Source organism: Apis cerana, linkage group LG6 (assembly GCF_029169275.1).
Source record: "Apis cerana isolate GH-2021 linkage group LG6, AcerK_1.0, whole genome shotgun sequence".
In the NCBI taxonomy this organism is placed as follows: Eukaryota; Metazoa; Arthropoda; class Insecta; order Hymenoptera; family Apidae; genus Apis; species Apis cerana.
Genome location: NC_083857.1, coordinates 1,178,517 through 1,204,155, shown reverse-complemented (window position 1 = coordinate 1,204,155; position 25,639 = coordinate 1,178,517). Strand labels below are relative to the sequence as shown.

General features: G+C 19.2%; 1 protein-coding gene across 2 annotated transcripts in view; it reads left to right on the top strand.

Annotated features, from left to right (window-relative positions):
- LOC107993454 (cilia- and flagella-associated protein 58-like) overlaps positions 1 to 23,059 on the top strand; it is a 91,779-nt gene extending 68,720 nt beyond the window's left edge. For both annotated transcript variants that reach the window (XM_062076897.1, XM_062076896.1), the window contains exons 5-11: positions 2,460 to 2,736; positions 5,141 to 5,373; positions 10,507 to 10,918; positions 16,546 to 16,816; positions 19,415 to 19,929; positions 20,534 to 20,758; positions 22,699 to 23,059. In XM_062076897.1, coding sequence (XP_061932881.1) covers positions 2,460 to 2,736; positions 5,141 to 5,373; positions 10,507 to 10,918; positions 16,546 to 16,816; positions 19,415 to 19,929; positions 20,534 to 20,758; positions 22,699 to 22,962 — 2,197 coding nt within the window. In that variant the 3' untranslated portion in view covers positions 22,963 to 23,059. The remainder of the gene's footprint in view (positions 1 to 2,459; positions 2,737 to 5,140; positions 5,374 to 10,506; positions 10,919 to 16,545; positions 16,817 to 19,414; positions 19,930 to 20,533; positions 20,759 to 22,698) is intronic.
- Positions 23,060 to 25,639: the final 2,580 nt, after the last annotated feature.

Genomic DNA, 25,639 nt, shown 5'->3' with positions numbered 1-25,639 from the left:
TTATAATATCGAAAAAGATGAAAATATTTAAAATTTAAAAATTTATTTTATTGAAATTAAGATCAAATGTTTTCAAAATAAATTCAAATAATTAATTTAATGAAATTTTTATTTTTTATTTTATATTATCCTTTTATACTTTATATTATTTTATAAATAATTATTTAAGACATAAATTATTTTAATATTAGTTATTTCATTTAATATTTATTTGATTTTAATATAAAATAAAAAATAAAATTGATATTCGTTCCATTTACTTTTACTCCAAAAGTCATTATTCTTTCTAAATCTAGATATATTTTTTTTTGCACTTTTATCACTTATTAATAAAATCAGTGTCTTTTGTGAACAAAAAATTTCATTGTTCATTATTTTTTATTTTTTATAATTTGAAATAATTAAATATTTCATAACTTTAAAATTAATTTATTTGTGAAATAAATTTACGCATCTTTATTTAAAATAACTATATATATATATATATATATATATTTCATTTTATTTGAATTATTTTATTTGAAGTAATATTTATTTTTTCTTTTTCTATTTTTATTTTAAATAAAAAATTCTTAATCCTGTTTGGAATTATTTTGACGATCATTGATTATTCAATATTTTAAATATGTATATGATTTTTATATTATATTAAATTATAATTTAATATATATATATAATTTAATATAATATAATAAAATATATTTAATTTATATATTATTTATTGCTTTAATAAACTTTAATTTTTTAATTCTTCTTTTTTTCTTCGATATGTCAAATCGTGAAAGAATTTAATTCTGAAAAATAATATTATGTATTTTTTTGAGAAAATTTGTTCAACCTAAGATCTAATAGATATCCAAAAATATATTCATAAGCAAAATTTTCGATTGTTCTGAAAATCTTTCGTAATCGTAATTTTACAAAAATAAAATTGGTAATGGAGTTTTTGAAGAGATTGAGGATCATCTCCCCCAACATTTCAGATTAATTCGATTCAATGTTATCGATGAATCGATATTTCTCCGGACGTGAGCATGCATGTTTACCGACGATGCAAACAAAATCCCATCGAACCTTAGGGAATGTATAATGTATGCTTCCTGCTTATTGCTTTTGAATATTTTAGAGGTACTTATTTGTGATAAGCTGGAAATCAAAATTTAATAGATGCAACTTCGCAAATATTATAATTCCTCGGTATAATTATATTTACATTACGAAAATATAATTTATATTTATAAAACGAATAAGAAAGAAAATTTTTATTAACAATTTTTTTATTGAATTACTATTACAATTTTTTAGAATTTTTAGAATAATAGACAATTTAAAAAAAAATTATTTTTAAAATTAAAAAATTAATTAAAAATTAAAAAAAGAAATATAAATGTAGTTAATCAATCTTAATTTTTTTCTAAAAAATGATAAAGAAATATATTATATATGATAAAGAAATATATTATAAAATCAATGGCAGTTCTTTTTTTTTAATTAGATTATGAAAGACTATTAAAGAAAACTAATTCAATAAATACGAAATAAATATATTTTCTAAATATTTATTTATATTTTTTCAAATAAAAATTATTTTATCTAAAATTAACCTTTAATTATTATATCTTTTAAACAGTTTCAATTAAGTTTTCTGTCTATACTTATAAAACTATATTCATTAAAAAAATCATCATAGAAAAAGAATTAGTCATAAAAAAGTGTTTTTAATATTAACTTAAAAAATTTAAATATAAAAAAATTTCCCTAAAAAATAAAAAAGAAAGAAAAATTGTGAGAGAAAATAAAAATTTTTTAATGAAAATTTTTCAAAAGTATATAATATAAGTATTTTCTGAATTATATCAGTTTATTTAGTAAGCATGACACGACCACAGCAAACAAGGTCGTCATCAAGATGCTACTTTTAGTGTATGTATATCGTGATAACGTTGAAGCCACATGGATGTCCCGAATCTAATTCCCGAGGATGACGAACGTGTCCAATGCTCGAGAGTCTCGATTTAGTCAACACGGTTAAAATGCAATTTCTTTCTAACGATATTTTGTGACATGGTGTTTTCATAAAGATATTATATTTTATTCCTCTTGTTCATATCAAGAAAGGAGAGGATTATATCTTTAACTTCTAATCAAGTTTTTCGCAAAGGTTTAAAACAATTGATCGATATTATTCATCTCGTGATAGTTTTAATAAGTGTTTAAAATAAATGTAAATAGATTGAATCCTAGTATCAGATAGTTTTCTTTTTTGTTTTTATTATTTGACTTTCGTACTTATATATATATTTTTAAATTATAATTTCATACTTTGGAGCTACAAACAATTTTGATAAAATCTTCTTCAGAATCTTAAAAATTTCTTCGATGTTATTTTTTTTTATTCATATTAAAATTTTAAAATAAATAAGTTATCACCTTATCTATTTAAATTCATCTATTTGCAGTACTAGTATAGCAAAACAAAAAGAGAATCTGATATTAGAAAAAGAAAGACTGATAAGCGAAGTGGAAACATTAAAGGAACGGTTGAAAAATATGACTTTATACACAGACGAATTAGAAAATAGGACCAGCATTGCAACTCAGAAAATATCTGAATTGCAAGAAAATATCGATATACAATTAAGTGAAATCTCGAGAGAACGTCGTGGTAGATTAAAAGCCGAAGAAGAAATTCTGCAATTACAAGATGAATTAACCGTAAAAAAAGCTGATCTCGAGGTAAACAACTTTTAAAATTATGGGTTATATTATGCTAATATATGTAATAAAAGAAAAATAGAACAAGAAAAAAATAATAAAAACTTGAATCTCTTTTACTTTTTCAATTAGTTAGTAAGTATATTTCGATGTTAATTTGATGAATAATTGTAAAAAATGTGATAATTTATTAATTGATTAGATTAATTAAAATTTTATTTTATAAATCGATATTTGATTTATTGAATTTATTTTAAAAAATTCTACAATAAAACTATTGTGATTAACACAATTATGAAATTTATATAGCTCCTATAAATAATAAATCCGATTACGATTAAAAATATCATATTATAATTTTAATCATTTGAGAATATTTAATAATAAATTAAATTACTAATTTTAAAAAATAATAGATTATAATTAGTAATCAATTTAAATATTACAATCAGCAGTGCTATTTTGAACGATATAAAATAATCTCTTCGTCTAACCATTAAGAGAAATGAGAAAGTTATAAGATTCATGTTTAAGAAGTTCTTCAAATATCTTTGAAGTTTCTTTCTGGCAAAAAATCAAACAAATCGCTTTTTCTTTCCAACGATGCTTCTTAACTTCGAAATGCATGCAAAAATTCAACAAGTTTCTAGCTAACTGCAACTGAAATGAAACAACAAGGCCTTATTGCAAATTTGAACAATTCAATAGATAATTTCATTTTTGAGAACAAAGCTTATCTCCGTGAGATGATTATTGATTGGTTGTAAGACACGATTTCAATTTGTAAATCGAAAATTTATGTTGAATAACTTCTTGGATAATTCTATAAAAATATATAATAGTAATAATCTGATGAAAAAAATAATTGCAATATATATGAAAGAAATTACGATTTTCTAATTTTCTTATGATTTTCATATTTATAATAGAACATGTAATACATAAATAGTATGTATATATTATTTTATTTTATTTAATAAAATATTTGGAGAATTGTTACTTACTAGTTTTTAAACTAAACTATTTAAAGAAAAGACTTAAATGCTTTAAAAGTTTTAAGAGTTTTAAAATAATCATTGAAGAAAAATAAAAAATATTAAATAAACATAGATAATTTTAATTTAAACAATTAATTCTTTTGAAAATAGATTTCTAAAAATTTTTTTTTAAAATAGACTTTTATTTTTTATAAATATTCGATATTGTGATTTCTTTCTAATATATAAAATGTAAATAGAAAAATTCATTTACAAGAATTTATTAATATATTGTTTTTAATATTGACAAAGATTATTTTATAGACAGAAAGAAATGAAAGAATCATAATAATCCGATAAAGAAAATAAAATTATGCTACAATTTCATTATTTTAAGTTATTTGGTATATACTATTTTAATATACTAGTTAAAAATTAAAGCTGATCTAATATTGAAATTAATATATAATAATTAAAATATAAAAAAATATGAAGAAAGCTATTCATTTCTTAAATATAAATTTATAAATATAAATTTTTCAAATTTCATAATAATAATATGATTTTCAATTTCTCTAAATGTAGAAAGTTATCCACACAAATCAAATTTAATATTAAAATATAATAAATATTATTCAATGTCATAATTCAAATTTAGCATAGAAGGTAAATATTTCTCGTGTTGTCATGCACATATGTACATACAACATGAGGTTCGAGAGAAGTATTTGAAAATATATATCAGTTTATTATCTATAAATGTAAATTTTTTCAACGAAAATATATAAAACGTTTACTATGCAAAAAATATTATTTGCATTTATAAAATAATCGTCGATATTGGTAATAATTTTGCATTGTGAACTAATATATTTCGAATTCTAATTCTTTTTTTCAGTATTACAAAAAAATATTGAATAAATATATTCGATTCATAAATAATAGAAATCAGATTTACATTTAAATTTAATTGAAGATTGGATCTATATTGATTAAACATTTCTTATTTTTAGGGTTAATATTATAAATTATAAACTCTTGAATACTTTTTAGTAGTTTATATAAATTGCTTTCTTGCTTTTAATTAGCTACATTATTATTTTTAAATATATATTTATATTACATATTATTATTAACATAGCATAATAATAATTACTATTATTATAAATTATTATAATTATTTTTAAATAGTGATATTTTTTATTTATTTTTAATGTGAATGAATTATTAGATATAATTCTACAATGATGAAAATTATATATATATATATATATATATATATATAATAAATACATATGTATATATAAATATTTCGTATATTTTTATTTTGATTAAAATAATAGCAAATCTATTATTTTATGTTTAAATTAAAAATAGAAAAATAATAAAAATCCATTTAATATTAATATATTAATTTCGTCAGGTGATTTTCTCATCTATTTTTTCAGTCAGCAAGTACAACGATTAATACAATGACTACGAACATAACGAAATTGGAATCTTCGCTGAAAGAGCAAAAAGCATCTTCCGAAAAAATGCAAAAAGAAATAAACAAGCTCTCGGTAAAAAAGTTGAATCTCGAAACGGATCTCGAAAATGCAAATTCACAAATAGATACTTTGGAGAAAGATGTGCTGGAAAAGGAGAAAAAGATAAAAGAACAAAAGCAGACAAAATACAAGTATTTCTATTAAATAGTAATAATAATAATAAATTTAATTAATTATTAGTTAATAATTGCATTATACGAAAGTTACATATTTATTTTAATAGTTTATATTCTTTTAAATAATTTCATGAAAGAAATGCGATCGATCAATTATAGAAAAGTTTCATCAATTAAGAATTAAGATTGCTAATTCACATAAAAATTATGTAATTAATTTATCAATTATAATTTAAATAATTATCCGATTATATTATATTAATCTAAACACTAATAAAAATTGAATTTCTATATATATATTGATTTAAAAAATATTTGTTTATATATTTGTTTATATATAAAAATTATTGTTTATATTTTAATATTTATTAACTTTTATTTTAAAATTCTTTAATAATTTAATATTTTTACTAAAATATTTAGACTATTTTTAAATTTAGACTAAAATATCTAATTAAGTTTAAATTATTAGAAACCGCAATGATATAATTGTCGTTCGTTTTTTTTCCCCACTTTTTTTTCATACTAATGCTTTGATTCGCGTTTTTTTGATTTCCCGTAATAAAATAAATGTGCACGATTGGAACATAATTGATTGTAGGACATAACATTATTTTGGGATTATTTGCAAAATTATACATGTTGGATGAGACAATCAATTGCCGAAAATTATCTCTAAACAAAATTTATTTTTCATTAAATTTTGTATAATGCGCGCTGATATGTATAGTTACAGTATAATTTGTTATGCAAATTGTCACTTATCTCTCTAGGAAGAGAACCGAATTGGATGAATGAGAAAACATAATTCTTCATTGAAATTCTTCATTGCAATTATTTTAATACTATTGAAAAAGTAAATTTGATTCATTTTGAATGTTTGAAATATTTTTTATAATTCAAATTGTTTCTATAGAAAATTTTAATATTTTCTGATATCGTTTATATCAGAATATCGTTGGTCAAGAAGAATTACAAATTGTAAATTTTTCGTTAAATTTTTAATGATTTCTTAAATATGCAATCATACCAATATAGCGATTATTATTAATAATTATTAAGTAATTAGTATTATTAGTAATTATTATTAATCATTACGTTATTACATGTAATTATATCATTATGTTACATTAATAATATTCATCACTTTGTAAAACAAATCTATTGATATTTGAAAAAGACGATTTTAATCTTAAATTTGACATATGTTTTTCTTTCCTAAATAATCTCCAAAACGATTTTTAACAATTCGTTTGTTTTTTATTAAAAAATCATTGACAAAAAAATTTTACAAAATATAACAATTATTTTAAATATCAAAAAATATAAATAATAAATTTTAATTTATTATAAATAATATAGTTTTATTTTTAAGATAGATCAAATTAATTAAAAAATGAATTAAGTTAGATTAAATTATATTATTTTAAAAATTATTCTAATTCTTTTAAATTTTTAATTGAAATAAAAGATTAGTATAGTGAATATTAACTTGTTTCAATATAATTATTTCAACATTGTAATAGAAAACATCAAAAAACGATGTAAAAAATGTAATGTGTAACAACAATAAGTTTAAACATTTCCTCGAATAAATATCTAACTCATATCAAAACTTTAATTATTTTGGAAGCTTTTTTTATGAATATTTTGAAGGAATAAACATAGAATATACAGAAAAACATACTTAATTTATATATAAAAAAATACATATAGGATGGAATTTAAAAAAAAATTATATTTGTATTTTCTAGTACATTGTTATATATTTATATAAGAAAAATGAATGAACCTATAAATTTATCAAGCCATTCAATTTTTCTCTATTTTCAATGATAATAATTGGAATTAATCTATAATCTATTCCAATTGCGTGATTTATCTATATTAACTTTATTATGAAATGATTTCTATTCGTAATTTATTTTCAATAATTAATAAAGAAGAAATTAATATTAATAATTATAATAATTTAATTAATATTAAAGAAATTTTTAATAAATAATGAACAATAAATTTTTTAAGAAATAATTAAACAATAACTAAAGTCTCTTGAAGGTTATTCGAGAAAGTATTTTTGGTAATATTACTTGGATTTGTTCAGTAGCATAGTAATCAATGCTATTATAGCAGCTCGACTAGGCTATGTGCTTCATGATTGATTAGTATTTTTTCATTAATAAGTCGTTAACGAAATTGTAACAAAAGTTTTTGCAAAAGAAAATTGCTTGAAATTACTTAAGAATTTTCAGTTTATGGATATTTCGACATTATTTCTGTATATCAAAGTGAAAATTATTGGAATTACTTTTTCTAAACATTAATTTTATCGTAATAAAAATAAAAGTGTTTGAAAAATTGAAATATGATAAAAATTTTTATGATCATTTATAAATAATTTTTCATTTTTTGAAAAATTATTCTTTTATAATTGTATTATTATTTTTTCGGATTGACAATATATTACATTAATTATTTTATTATAATTTAGATTTTAAAATTCTTCCTCCAAAAATATTGTACATTTTTGTAAATATTTATTTAAATCTAACTAATCAAAATATTTTCCAAACTTAATGATACAGATCTTTATACTTTTTTAAAGACAATATCAAGTTGCAAATAATTAAATAGTTTAATAAATAATATGTTCTATATCAAAAAATAAAATATTTTCTACATATTCTCTATATTTTTCACATATTTATACAAAATTATACAAAATTTATGAAAAATTAAATATATAAAATTGTGTATTGTTTCAAAAAATTATTAAATATTTATTTAAAACATCTTTTAATAGTTATATATTAATATCATTAATAGTTAGATATTCGAATGAGTCGATTTAAATTTTAATATATACATAGACATACAGGACATTCTAAACATACATACATATATATATATATATATAATACAATATATTTTATAAATGAAATTATTAAAATTAAATTATTATTATTTTTTAGATATATTATACATATATAATAAATACGAATGAGGAAATGAATGAAAAAATAAAAAAAAGATATTTTTTAATTATCCTGGAGTAATTAATAGGTGGTCATTTAATATCATACAATTTTTCTAAAATCACTATATATTGCTGTCATTTTTAAAATTTGTTAAAATTGAATTAAATAGAAAAAGAAAAAAATAAGACGTTGAATAATTTTTCTAGCATCGATTCATAAACAAATACATATATATTCATATATATGTATTGTAATATTCATCATATATATTTATGCATGAAAATAGTATAGATGCTATCTGAAATTTATAATCATTCGATCGCATAATACTATAATTGAATTATTCTATCTAGAAATTGTCAGCTTTTAGCATCAATCTATAATGCAACATCCGCTGTTATTTAATACTGTTCCTAATCCATAGTTACAATCGTTATCTTTAATTCGCAGATAACCCACAACAGTTAGTCTATATAATTTATTGTATTTATTTTAATTGTAATTTATTTTATTTAAATTATTATTTTGAATAATACAGGAATTATTGATGACGTGTTTCATGAAGGTAATTATTTTCTTTAGATATTATGATGATGATTTTTTTTTAAATATATTATCAAGACCATCATTCTGAACAATTTTTTTCTATATATATATAAAACAAGCGAATTTTTTTAGATTTCAAGATATTCATAAAAAAATATTTTTATGTATATATATTTAATACTAAATATTTTTTAAGATTTCCTTTAAAAATTTTATATGTATATATATCTCTTTTCGAATATTTATTTATTATAAATATATGTATATATTATTGTGTAATCTTCCTGCATTTTTATCTTATAAAACAATTTAACTTAATTTAAAGTCATTTTTTTATAAATTAGTATAGAACTTGATTGCATCAAAATTTTTAAAGAGTAAAAAGAGATTCCATTTCATTTTATATCATTTTTATTTATTATCTATTTCATTTTTATTATTATATATTCAAAATATATTCAATACATTCAATTTATTTGGTATTTTTATTTATAGAATACATAATTTATTATTGTGAAAAAAAGTATCTAATCAAAAAAATTGAATAATTGAATAATAAAATAATTTAAAAAATTGAATTTTTTAATTATTAAATTCTATTTTTCTTATTAAATGCAAATTGTTAAAAATTTATATGATTTTAAATTAAGTCTTTTTTCCCAAATATTTCGAAAATTGTGAAAAATTACCGATTTTAAGTTATAAGGATAGATAAACATTCTTGGCAATATATATTTTGATCAAGATAAAATTATTGATGAAGTATCTTTTAAAATATTATAAATAATTATCAATAATTAATAATTATCAATAATTTTATACAATATTTTTTTTTGCAAAAATTTTCATTTCAATTTTGTTACTTATTAAGTAAAAACTGAACAATCATGTCTTTTATTAAACCGCGACAAGATATATGAGACTTCAAACAAATAAATCCCAATATCGTGTATCAAAGTAAATATATTAATTATTTATTGGATAAAAGTATTGAATTATATTTTATTCTTGAAAAGTTTTTTATTTTGTGCATGTTGTATTGTTTTATGTTATAATATTTGATTAATAGAAATAATATTGGATAATGATTTATAAGATCATTAATATAAAAAATTATAAAGTTCATAATATATTTATAAGGTCTTTGGAATATTAATTTGTAAAATACAATTTAAAATAGAATTTAAAATGAAGACTTCTTCAACTCAGCTTGTAATAAATAATAATTTTTTTTGGAGCAATTCTAGATTATTAACTGAAAGATCGATACTCGGATCTCGAAGAATATTATTTGATAGTCATGGAAATTAAACTGCCTCATTTTCATAAGAAAGAAGTTTAAAAAAGTATAGGTGGCTGTATTGAAAAACAAGAATATTTCGGTTATTATTGGAATAAAAATTCAAGAAAAGAAATAAAAATAAAGTGATAAAAAAATTGAAAATTTCCAAAAAGATTTCCGATGAAAATTGTTACATTGTTTATATCTAATATTGTTATATTATATAATATTGTTAATTTATATATTGTTTATATCTTTTATACTTTATTTATCTTTTGATAAATCTAAATAAAATATTTTGTTTCTTCAAATTTTAACTTTTCAACTTCACTGTGATTATAGATTAAAAGAAGATATTTTAAAGCTTAGAACGGAGAGAGATGCAATGGCGAAGCGAATTCAAAAATACGAAACCGATAAATCTGCTCTAGAAGAAGAAGTAAAACAATTATCAACAAAATCAAAGAATTTGGCGCATCAAAGAATATCACTACAAAAACAAATCGCTGTCAAGCAACAAGAGATGGAGATTCTTCTACGAGAGAGGAATATTCTAGCGCGAACCAAAGAGAACTTAGGTGATCAGATTAAAAGGCTCAATCATGAGATGCTAGTATGCGAGTACAGTAGGAGAAAAATCGAACATGAACTCGATTCTTCAATAAGGGATATTCAGGATGTTCAGTTACATTTGACTGTAGTGGAGAAGGAGAGAGATAAACATAATCAGGTTGCTCAAGGTTTAGCACGAGAGGTAAGTTATTATATTATATATTATATATTATTTCTATGAAAAAAGATATTCGAGAAATCAAATATTGGAATCTGCTGTATTATATATTTCGTTTAAAAAATAAAATAAGAATATATAAATATAACCCACATAATAGTGTTATTACATGAGATCAATCACGATTATCCGAATAAAATTTTAAATAATATAAGAAAACTATGAACATAATATAATATAATATAATATAATATAATATAATATAGAAAGAAAATTATGAGCATAACAGTATTTAATATTTCAAATAATAATTTGATATTAGTTGTTATATTATACATATAAAACTGCAAAATTTATTATTAATATAAAAAATAAAAAAAATTCTAAATCTTAATATAAAATAAATTATATTCTAACTTTATAAAATTTGAGATAAAAATGTCAAATTTAATAATGATAACTATTAAGTCGAAACAAAGTTTAATATTGACACAACTCATAATAATAAATGTGATAATTATCTAACATTCATATTCATAACATAAAATATCGAATGGACATAGTAAATATATTTGTCATTTAATTTCTTTATTTTTCATTAATTTTTATGAATTCAAAAATTATAGTATTATTTGTTTCTGTAACTTTTATATATATATTATTTATTAATTTTTTTATAAATTATTATTCTTTTTATTTTTATAAGATTATAAAAGAAAAGAAAATAATTTTCATACTATTACAGATTAATAATAAACTATAAAAATATTAATAAACCAAGTTTGTTGTTTCTGTTACAATAGAAAAATCTATAAATCTATGAAATAAAGAATTATTTATAAATTAATATTCTTAGCACATCTGAAAACAATAGTATTCTATAGTATATAATATATAATATAGTATAATATAGTATAATAGTATAATAGTATAATATAGTATAATATAATATAATAGTATATATTATATATATAATATTATAGTGATTATACTGATTCTATGTATAATATATAATCAGTTGAAAATGATTATCCAGAACTAAGTTTAAAATTAAGTTTATAAGAGATTTTATAAGAAGTTTATAAGAGATACATTTAAAAAATTTTCATAAATATTTTCTATATTTCAATTATAATGAATTCAAAAAAGATTTCTAAAAAAACTATTACAAAATTTATGATTGAAAATTTATTCAATTCTCATTCTTCTAAGGATTTCTTTGTCAAATTGTCATATCGATAATTGTCTATTTAATAGTAGTTTAATAGTAGTTTCAATTTTTTTATTAAAATAAAATATTCATATAATATATTTTTATTTTTATATAAATTTATTTAATAATAATAATAATAATTAATAAAATTTATATTTATTTTTCAAAAATATAAATTTTAAATTTTAAAAAATTTTTCCTTTAATATTTTGAATTTTATCATTTTCAATATCAAATAACAATATATATATATATATATATATATATATATATATAATTTTAGTTAAATTTGAATAATTATCTTCAAAAAATAAAATTTTGATTAAGATATTTTCTTTTTTTAAATCTATGCTAAAATTATAAGTATTTATAAGTATTTGTTTCCCTATTAAAAAATATTTTTTTTTTATTTCTTTCATTCTTTTTTTTCATTTTTTTTTTACATAACAGAATTTTTTTTTTGATTAGCTATTTCAAAAATTTCATTCATCAAAAAATTGTAAACAAACATAAAATAATAGTTATTTCTTGAATGATGGCGGTATCTCGTCGCAAATCTTTCGAAAGCACAACAGGCCTAAGACTAACTGGTATATCTAAAATGAACGACTGACCTATGTCTATCTTTACCTCCCGCTGGTCGGCAAACCGTACATATCCGCCAGTGCAATTCGCTTGATGTCTGTGCACACAGCAATCATGTACCGCTCACCGATACCTCGACTCCACGCCTACCATACAACTTGGCTGACAGCTCACGCTATATCAACACCTATTATTAGATAGATGTTTAACAGCACGTCTACCTCGACTACTTGCAGGATACTCGATTACGCAGCACACCTGAACAATTCCGCTTATCCTATCGCGTACGCGCCATTTTCGGTTTGCACAAATTCCAGAAGCATATGTATTCAATCGTGATCACGAGCGATTAATGTAAATTTACTGAATTATTGAGGATGAAAAAAGATCTATGTTCATATCTTGGTTATATATTAAGTATTTATATGAAATCTCGATCTTTTATTTTTTATATCAAATGTACATATAAGTTTTTTGTAATAGAAAAAAAATATGAAAATACGAGAAAAAATTTTTATTTGTTAAGTAATTCTTTTTCTTAACAAGATAATAATTATAAATTTTACAAAAATTTAGGAAACTCACTTAGAACTTAGAAATTAAAAAAATTTCATGAACATATTTATATATTTTTAGTTTTGAAAGTGATTGTTCAAATTTAACAAAAGTTAAATATATATAATAATATGAAAATCTATAAACAATAAAATTTAATGAATCTTGTTAATTTTCATTTAAAAATTTTATAATATATCTTTCGAAAATATTTTATTAATGATATTAAATTATATATTTATATAACTGGATTAACTGTAATTGAATATATTACGTGTGTATAAAAATACAAAAGTAATTTTTTACAATTTTACATGTTAAAAAAAATATTTCTAACTGTTTTTGTCTACAGATATTTTTGTCTATATTTGTCTATAGAATAATATCACTTAGATTTTATAAATGTTTCCATATTTTATTATTTTTTTTTTCCAAAAAACTTTTTTGGTTATTTGATAATTTGAAATATAGAAATATAATGAATATTTTTTATTTATTTAAAAAATTTTTAGTTAGAATGATAAGGATACTTAGAGTAATAAGGATAGAGTGATAACGAATGATTGTTATTCGTTTTGTTTGTCAATTTTTATAAAATATAATTTTTAAAAAATATTTAATTTTTTGAATTTATTAGATTTGAAATTTTTAATATTCATTTATATTCACTAATCATCTATATAATTCATCTATATATGATCATCAGATATATTATACTTTTTTCTAATTAATTCAATTTATTTGGATAATATATATTTAAAAAAACAATTAAATTACATTAAGGTAACTTTTTAAAATTTTTTTATAATGAATATAATTATTTTTTAATTAATTACTTATAATTATTTATAAATTAAAAAATAATTGCACGAATAAAAATTTTTTCTCACATTTTCATATTATATCATTTTTCTACATTATATTAGTCTTTTTTTCGTTATAGAATATAATCTATTATTTAATTCCGACATAATTAATTGTCAATTGATAAAAATTAAATAGTAAATTATATTTTATAATAAATTTCCGGAATAATAAAAAGATAGATAGAAATTATGAAATCTTTTGTTGTCAAATAAATTATAAAAATTTTTAACGAGATTATCTTAAACATTTTTTATATATTAAAAATATTTTAATATTTAATATTATAATATTATAATATTTTAACATACAATTTGAAGAATTTTGGACTAAAAATTGAATTATTTAATTTTTAAAATTCTTTTTTATTAAATGATTATTTGAATCAATTAAATTAACTAGATCATATGAATATCTATTGATTGATAGATTTGATGATTCGATGAATAACTTTTATAGTTTTAATTTTAATAATTTGATGAATTACTTTTGTAATTTTAATTCTTTAAATGTAATTTCATATATTGAATATTTTAATGAAATTAATTAAAAATAAATTAAAAATATATAAATAAAATATTATAAATAAATATGAAAATACAACTTTACAACTTCAGAGTTGTTTAAATAAATTAATATATTAAGTTCGTATTTTACATAAACCTAACTTTATATCATTATATCATAAGAAACGTAAGTATTATAAGTAATTATATATGTTTGATAAATTGAATTTACTATGTTTGAGGAAATATCGTCTTAACAGTGGTTCCGGCGCACGCACCGTGTGTAACCACATCATGTTACGCATGTGTGGTTGGAATTATCGGATGTATGCAATCGGCTCATTTCGTGATTGTACATGAAATTGTAATTAATACTAGATTAGTAACTACTACTAGAGGTAGAATCTACAATTTACGCAAGTACAGAATTTAATTCCAACGATTTGCAAATATTTGTAATTTTATAATAATATTACAATTGATTTTATTTATTTTATTCTCAATATAATTTCGATAGATATATTATATTCAATAGAATGATTTTAAATATATTATGAAGAACATTTTCAATATAAATTTGATATAAATTATGAATTCATTATAAAAATATTTATATATTTTTGCTAGTAGAAATTCAGTGGTAGGATTTAAAGGTTTTGTAACAAAATTAATTTAAAATAAATTAATTTGAAAATTACATATTTAGATATTTATATATTTAAAATATCATTATTCTGTACCATTATAATATATAGTATCAAGTGATAGATATTTAAAACAATTATTATTATTTATAAGATTAAATTATATACTTTAATATTTTACATTTGATAATCAATTACTAAAATGTTTATTAAGAAAATTTTGCTACATTTTTCGAACTATATTTTTCGAAATCATATTGCGTACTATTCACACATAATATTACGCGACTAACGTATAAAATAAATAACTATTTAATATTCTGGTATAACAAGGTATGTGCAGTTTGTGTTATAAATACTTTAGTGCAGTTACAATTTAGAAACTATTTAAATGTCATATTTCCATAAATAAATAAATAAGTAAATAGTTTTTATTATTTTCATTATATTTTGTCTGTATTATGCCATTATATTTCATTAAAAATATTTTATTATTTTTATTTATAATTTTATACACGAAATTTTAAGAAATTTGATATCATATTTTAATTATAAAATTAAAATAATAATTTCATTAAAACATAAATCTTTATCTTATTTACTTCATATAAAAATTTTTTAATTATTCCAAACTTAAAATCAAAGTTGACAAAAATTTTTTAATTATTCCAAACTTAAAATTAAAGTTGACAAAAATTTGAAAGAAGTAAAATAAATATTATAAAAGTGAAATAATTCTTCAAATTGTTAAATATTTAAAAATATAATTTCATTTCATATTTAACTATAATATTATATTTGGAGTCAATACAAATGAAATATTTATTTTATGTTGAATTAAAATGTAGTACGTATCAAATTATATTGTATTTTTTATTTATTATTACTTAAATATTGAAATTTGTTTGAATTTATAATTATATAATTTGAATATATCACACTGTAATACAAAATTGTTTAAAATACAATACTTGCTTGAAATATTTTCTTATATTTCAATGTTAAAATAATATCTTTATAAATTGATATTATTATAATACTATTTTTAATTAATATTTAATTATATTTAATTAATATTTGAAAAAATTTATTTTTAAAATCATATTTGAAGAAATAAAAAATATTAATTTTTATTTATTCCTTTTAAAAATCTTTTTTTCATCACATATCTAAAATTAAATTTCGATATAATTGAAAATTTATTTCCATTCTTGTTTGTAAACGAATATATTAATATTTAATTTAATTTATATTAATCGAATTATATAAATTGTGCATTTATAGGTGGAAGAATATATAAACGAAGCAAAACTGAAGCAAATCGAAATCTCAAATTACAAGAAACGTCTAGCTGAAGCCGAGGCCAAGTATCGTCAGCAAGTGAATCTATACGAAATGGTTAGAGCCGAGAGAAGTGCGTGCGGAAAAAGTTTGACGGAAGCACAGGAAGAGATACAAGAACTCAGGAACAAGCTAAAAGTACTCAATCACCAAATCGAACAGCTAAAAGAGGATATTGCCTTCAAGGAAAGCCAAATGATTAAAGAGCAGTTTCGTAAGCTCTCTTCTTTTGATAAACATTTGATATCTGAATAGCATTTAATAAATAATAATTTGTTAATTATTTTGATGAAATTCTTTGTAAAATAATTAGAAGATTTAGAAGATTAGAAGATATAGAAGATTTATTCTTTATAAAAAAAGTTAAAATTATTCTATTTGAATAATTAATTTAAATACTATGCTATATTATTAATAAAAATATTATATCTAATATTTTTTTATATTTCAAGATATATTTTAATATTATTTATATTTTTTATCTTTTACACACAGTTATAAAATTCTATATATTTTATTAAGAATCTAAAATCATGTCTAAATTATTTATTTAAATAAAAAAAAGTCATAAAAAATAAAACTTTAAAATATTTTTCGAATATTTTAAATGCTAGATAAAATATTTTAACTATGAAAAATAACATGATTAAAGATTTTATATTACTGAATATTATATGAAGAATTATTTTCTTCTTCTTATGGAATTTTAAAAATAATAGTTCTAATGAATTATTTTTAACGAATTTATATATAATATATAATATATAATATGTAATATATAATATATAATATTTAATATATAATATACAATATGTAATATACAATATACATTATGTAATATACAATATACATTATGTAATATACAATATACAATATACAATATACAATATACAATATACAATATACAACATACAATATACAATATACAATATATAATATATAATATACAACATACAATGCACAATATACAATATACAATATACAATATACAATATACAATATACAATATACAATATACAATATACAATATACAATATACAATATACAATATACAACATACAACATACAACATACAACGTACAACATACAACATACAACATACAACATACAACATACAATATACAATATACAATATACAATATACAATATACAATATACAATATACAATATACAATATACAATATACAATATACAATTTACAATTTACAATTTACAATATACAATATACAATATACAATATACAATATACAATATACAATATACAATATACAATATACAATATACAACATACAATATACAATATACAATATACAATATACAATATACAATATACAATATACAATATACAATATACAACATACAACATACAACATACAACGTACAACATACAACATACAATATACAATATACAATATACAATATACAATATACAATATACAATACACAATATACAATATATAACATATAATATACAATATATAATATGCAATATACAATATACAATATATAATATATAATAATATATAATATAATATATAATGTATGATATTATATAATAATTACAGTATTCTAATAATAAAAAGTAATTTTATATGAAAAAATAAAATAAGCAAAAAAAAAAAAAAATAAAGTCCAAAATATAGAATAAAATGTTTTCATTCGAGGTCTCATTTTCGAATAAACCAAATTTAAAAAATTATCTCTGGAATACTTTTGAATACTAATGAACTATCAATCGATAATTTTATCGTTACTATATGTGAAAATAAGTATCATAAAATAAAATTTTATATTTACAAATTTAATTTTTTCAAAAACTAGTTTTCAAATGAAAGAAATTTATTATACATTTTTTTTCATATATAGAATAACTAGCTATTGAGAATTCTTTCGTATCTAATCAAAATATAGCCAATTATAATTGTACTTGAAAATTTTTCAAAAATAAAACTTTAAATTAAAAAAATTTATTTTATATTTTCAATTTATTTTTTTATTTTTTTCAATACTGTCTTTATTGATTACCTATAGTCGAAAACATAGAGTTCTTAAGAGTTCAAATATTTATTATTGATATTTTCTTTTTGTATTTTATATCTCTATATTCAAACAGTCTTTATTTCTTTGATAAAATTTTCTATTACTAGATAACATACTAAAGATGAGTTTTTAATCAGAATTGAAGAAATTAGACTTTTAATATAAATTATAAATTAATATTTTTTTTCTTTAACTAATATAAATATGATTATTATAAATAAATTTTTCTTAAAAATATTAATTATATATTGAAATAATATTTTAAATATAAATTATAATATAAAATCATAAAAATAGTATTTTGAAATGAGTATTTCATTAAAATATTAGAAAATATGCTTTCAAAACAGTTTTTAATTTTAAAATTATTTATATTATATTAATATTATATTAGTGTATATAAGATATAAAAAGCTCAATCTATTTTCGGTATTTAAAAAGTAAAAATAAAACATCTATCTTTGATTAATTAAAAAAAAAATATTTTGTTATTAGCTTAATAATAACATAAATAACATAAATATAAATAGAAATATTTTTCAAAGATTTCAACATGAAATAATATTTTCAAATTTAGAAATATATAATTGAATATAAATTGAAAATAAGAAATATATAATAAAAATGTATATAGAAATATATAATTTGTTTTGATTAAATTTTTTTTATTATTAATTAATTATTAATTTTCTTCAATTGCATAATTCAATAATATAAATTGAAAATTAACAAAATTTTAAGATTATAATCTTCTATACTTTTTTTTCCATAGTTCGCAACAAAGTAGAAAAAGAAAAGGAAGGATTGAGAGTGGATCTGTTATCATGCCGCAAAGACGTGTCCGACTTGAGACGGGATATCGAGTCGTTAAAACAAGAAGAGAAGAGCTTGCGGCAAGTGATCCTACGCGCTGAAACAGACATTGCACGACACAAGAAGGACATCGATAATGTCATGAACGAGAGAGATATTCTGGGAACTCAGCTAGTCCGTAGGAACGATGAATTAACTCTTCAATATAGTAGATTAAAGGTTTTACATGGAACGCTCCAACGAGGCGAGGTCCAGTATAATCAGAGATTGGAAGACATTAGATTGTTAAAATTGGAAGTGAAAAAGTTGAGAACAGAGAAATGTTTATTATTAAAGAATATTGAGAATATGAGCAATCTACGTAAGGAAGTGTTTCATTTGAATCGAGATTTAACGAAGGAGAGACTGAAGGTGATGGCACTCGAGGAAGAGGTTCAAACGCCGTTAAACATTCATAGATGGCGGAAACTTGAGGTCGAGTTTTTATCTTTAATATAAATATATATTAGGAATAACATATGAATATAGAGTAATAATAATATTTCTTATGAAAAAAAAAGAATAGAATAAAATAAATAAAAATTATATCGATTATTATATATGAAAGATATAAATGAATTATCAATCGAAAATATTTACTATTTTATATATGAAAATAAGTAAAAAATTTATAATTAATTTTATTTTAAAATTACTTTTAAAAAATTTTAGAAATTATCGATTATAATTTCTTAAATATATATTCAATCTCGATCTTTTCAAACACAAGGAACAATAAAATTTTATTTTACAATTTTATGTTATTTTATGTATAGGATAATAAAGATTTTATCGAGAATTTATTCGTATCTAATAAAAAATTTGCGGATTTTATTTATATTTAAAAAATTTTTAAACTTTTTCGAATATTTCAATTTGATTTCGAAAACAAAATTTTGGATAAACAAATTTTATTTTAATTTTTTTTCCTTAATTTTTCATAAGAAATCATCTTATATCCACTTGCATATGTTATTCAAATTTTGAATATAGTAAAGAAATTTTTTTTTTAACGTCATTATTTAATGAATTTAAATAGGGTACCGATCCAAGTACTTATGATTTAGTGAAGAAAATTCAAATTCTTCAGAAACGCGTGTTAAAAATGGCAGAAGATGCAATTGATAAAGAGAAGAAAATAAAAGATACCGAAAAATTATATATGAATTTACGAGAAATTTTATCGAAACAACCTGGACCTCAAGTAACGGTTGCTCTTAGCAAAACTCAAAAAGCGTTGCGTGAGAGAGGTCAAAAAATGAAGGTAGAAAATTTTTAAATAGCTATTTTTTTTTTTCTTAATAAGTTCTTAATAAGTTATTTTATATATGTATATATATGTTTATATTTTGAAAGCCATGAAACAAAATATTTATCATGATTATCCTTATAACGATTTAAATATTCAAATAATTAAAATTTAGCTTTATTCAAAAAGAAAAAAAATATTAAATATCAAAAATAAAAATATCAAATAAATTAATAATACGTATTATTTAATAAAATATTTCAAGACTATTTAAAGATTATTTTTTAACTATTTTTAAAGACTATTTTTTAACTGTAAATCAATACTCATAATATTATTTAAATGTTTTTTACTAGATATCTTTGATATACAGAAATATATAATAATAATAAGATGTTCAGATTTAACACTGGATTTAAGGACACTGATTATATATCTTTTTATATATCTTTCTTTATTGAAATTTTGGATATATAAAAATGCAATTTTTTGTAAATTATTTACTTAAAATTTATAGATTTTTATTTACTATCGTCTTCAATATATTTTTTATATCTACACTTTATCTTGGATATATACCTTCCGCATATATACTTGTTAAATTTAATGCAAGTATAGTTAGATTCCAGATACTGAGTTGAAGTTAGTATTTTGTTCATTTGTCGTGATAGTCAACTGCCAAATTCTTCTAATTCACTGCTAATTGAAAGAGAAAAATCTTTTGAATTTTGTTTACTCCAATTTATTACAATTTTGGTCCCTTTGTATAATAATTTGTATAATAATATATAAAATAGGCATTGATGGGTATCTAATCTAAAAATAATTATAAAACACATGAAGAGGCCATCTATGGGATCCTGCTTTCACAATATTTTCATCAATTATTTTCATCAATTTTTTGTTTCATTTTCGTTTTCAATATCTGAAATAATACGCTTTCTTTTTCTTTTATGATATGTATTGTGATAATTTTCATTTCTATTATCGTCAGAATCTTCAATTTCGTTTATATTGTCAAATTCTTTCTTGCTTTCGCATAATTCGTTTATATCAGAATCCGATCCAGATTGATCTTCATTTATGCTGATTATTCTTTTTATTCTTCTTATTATTCATTTTATTATTCTTTTTTATCAATTCCATATCTTTTTAAGACTTGCCCATTATAATATAAATGTAAGAAATTATATTTTTTTGGATAGCTTTTGAAAATATCTTGAAAAATTCAAATTCATGATAAATTCAAATTTATGAAAATAAATTTTTGCTAAACTTCCAAATAGCACTTATTTTTTTTTTATAAAATGCACTGTTGAAATTATTTCTCATGTAAATCTATTTGTTATTATAAAATAATAAGACAGATTCACTTACAAAAATCACTTTTTTTCTCTGCAAAATTTGCTATCATATCACAATTATAAACAATTTGTTTGATTATATATTTATTGTTAAACAGTCATCATTTGTTTAATATTGTATTTTCTTATTCATTTTTATTTCATTTTTGTTATTTCGTAATAATTGATCTATATAAATTAAGTCGTCAAATTGATGGATTTTATTTTTTAAAAATAGGTATACAACATCTAGAAATAATAAAAAATATATATTTAATTTAAGAGAAAACGAATAGAAATATATATTTTCTGCATTATACTATTAAAAATCAATACATAATATTTAAAAAATAATATTTACATAATTATATTATATTTAAAAAATAATATATGCAGAATTTTTAAGCATAAAATCGAAAATCCGTAAAAATCCGTAAATCCTAGTATGAAAATAAATGAAATAAAAAATCGAAATTAAAATCGTTATTTTTAATTTTAATCAAATCATCCCTTGGAGAATTTTAAGCATTCGTTTCAAATTTCGAGTAAACTCAATTATATATTTTCACGATAATAAACACAACACGAATTAAACAATTAAATTCGTTTCAGTGTTTATTGGCAGAGTTGAGCATGTGTGAAGTTCAAATGGGCGAGTACAAAATTGGCATGGAGAGAATGACCATCGAAATGAGCAATTTGAAGAAAAAGTACTTTGCGGAGAAGAAAAAACGATACGAAGCAAAAGATTTGAAAATAAAATCCGAACCTATCTTCCCATGCGTGGATCAAAAGAAATGCTTAGGGGGTGGATTCAACATGGTAGCTGGACCAACACCCAGAGCTTATTTCGTTATAGATTCTGCGTGTAGATAAACTTATATTATTTAACAAAGAAAGAATGCTCGGTTATATTTATCAAGCTGACAATACGCAATTCTGTAATGAAAATATAACAGTGTAAGTGGCAAAATTTCTGTGTTTGTTTTTCTCTCTAAATTTTCGTTTACGAGTTCTATTGTTTCTTATTTCCTTTTGAAACGTTTGTCAATATTTGAAATTTATAAAGCTAAATACCATTATATATGAAGATACAACCATATGAGGAAAACTTTCTTTTTATCTCATTTAAATTTTTTGCAAAAGATCTTTTGAAAAGATGATGAAAAAATGATAAAAGAAGTTCAAATGCTATGTTTTTCTATCCATTATTATATATGTTATTATTCAGAACGGATAGATAATATTATTCTGATGGCTCTGAAAAAATGGAAAAATAAAAATGGCAAAATAATTAATTTGTTTTCAAGAATGGTACAAATATTAATATTCTTTAAATGGAACAAAAAAATTGTTAAAAAATTATGAATTTTTAGATTTTAGATTTAAAAGATTCAGAATTTTTTATTTATTCCATTTTGATTACGTTATTTTTTTATTTATTTTTGAATCAGTTAAATTTTTTATATGTTATATTGTTTTCATAATAAAAATTTATCATATCTTTTCTTATATTTACATTCAGATTTTTTTATTCAAAATGAATTTTATACTGAAATATTTTTACATAAAAATTGTTTTCTTTTTTCTGTTTATTTAATTTAATTTTTAATTTTAATATAGTAATATATTTCTCTACGTAATAATAATATATAATTAATTACATTTTCGTAATCTTTCCTTATTTTCACTTCAATATAGAGAGGGTTTTAAACATTCCTTCTGCTTTCTGGTTTAATTTGTGGTCCACGCTCCAGCGGAAGTAATGGCTAAAGCAATTGCATGACCACAGATGAATGCCACGGAAGCATTTATTGACGCGTAAATCGATTGTCATTCGAACAGACATCAAATTAATTACAACGAGCTCAATCAACATCAAGGAATTTCACAAAAATAGATAAAAAGAGGGCAAAGTGTGTTGATTTAACTTCTACTTATTAATTATTTATATATTTTTTTTAAATTATTTATTGCAATTTAATTAAGAATTTTTTCCTTAAAAACAATGTCAAATTTTAATGATTATTGCATATATTTTTTCATAATATGTTTCTTCTATTTTAAATTTTTAATATTATTTTTGCTTAATTTAATTTTCTTGATTTTCTTTTTAAATTTATTTTCGATTTTTTGAAAAATATTTTAAACAATTAGATAAACTAGATATATTATTCACCAATCTTATTTGCTTTAAAAATTATTTAAAAAAATCTTTTATGTATTAATGAATTATATATTAAAAGAATCATTTTTATTTCTATGTTTCTAATAAATCATAAAAATATTTAAATGTTCATTATTTGCACATGTGATTTTTCTGTAACAACATCTTTGTTCCAGAGACCAAAAATGTTTTCAAAGATATTATAATAAAGAGATTAATTTATTTTAGTTATCATACGAATAATTCCAGTTAATAAAAGCCAAAAATCTTTATTTTTCTTGAGAAAACTTGAGAAAACACGAATATTTTTCGTTGCATGTTTAACACTAATAAAATATTCAACAAAAGAATACTGAAGAATAGAAACAACAATAATTCTAGCAAATTACGTTCTTTTTATTTGATAGAAGAAAATAATTCTCTAAAAAAGAATGAGAGTTATAATAATTTAAATTATTTTAATTTAATTATTTTAATAATTATTTAATTTTAATTTAATTTAATTAATTAAAATTATTTTAATTTAAATTAAAATAAAATTATCATAAATAAAGATACGTATTTGATATTAAAAAGCATTCAAGCAAAATAATATATTATAATTTGTAAATTTTATGTCGTTTCATAATTATATGTAACCAATCAAAAATCTTTATATATTATGTAATCAATCAAAATTTTATATTAATCAATCAATCTTTATATTATATATTAACTATAAAAAAAATTCATTTAAGCTGAAAATTTTAATTTTAATGAAAATGTCTTTATTAGAACGTTTCATGTAAAAGTGGAAAATGAAATAATTTTAAAATCGTTTATTATGTCGAATAAAATTTCAAATATAATGAATAATTTTGAGAAGATAATTTAATTTATAATTTGGTTTTTTTATATAAATAAACATATAAAATATATAAAAATCAAATTTGTTTTTTAAAATTTATTTAAAATATATTTTTTTAAAACATAAAACAATTGATTCAGTCATTTTTTGTAAAAGATACTAAAAAAAATTATTTTAGAAAATATTCAAATTTATAATTTTATAAAATTTTGAAAGACAAATGTATGAAAAATAAAGGAATATACAAAATAATATTCATGTTCATACATTTCTTATTTTCGTAAATCAATTTTTATGAAATTCGAAATTAAAAATTAATTTTTAATTTTCCGCAAAAAAATAGTTTAATTTTTTATAGAAGCTAAATTAATTAATAAAACTTCAATTTTTTATCATTTTTTCATTTTTTATATATGATTTAAGAATGAGAGTTAATGATGAGTTAAGAATATTTTTTAATATATTTGGTAATATAATAAAGTATTAAAATGTGAATATTTTATATTTAAAATTTTACTATTTTATATTATTAAAAAATT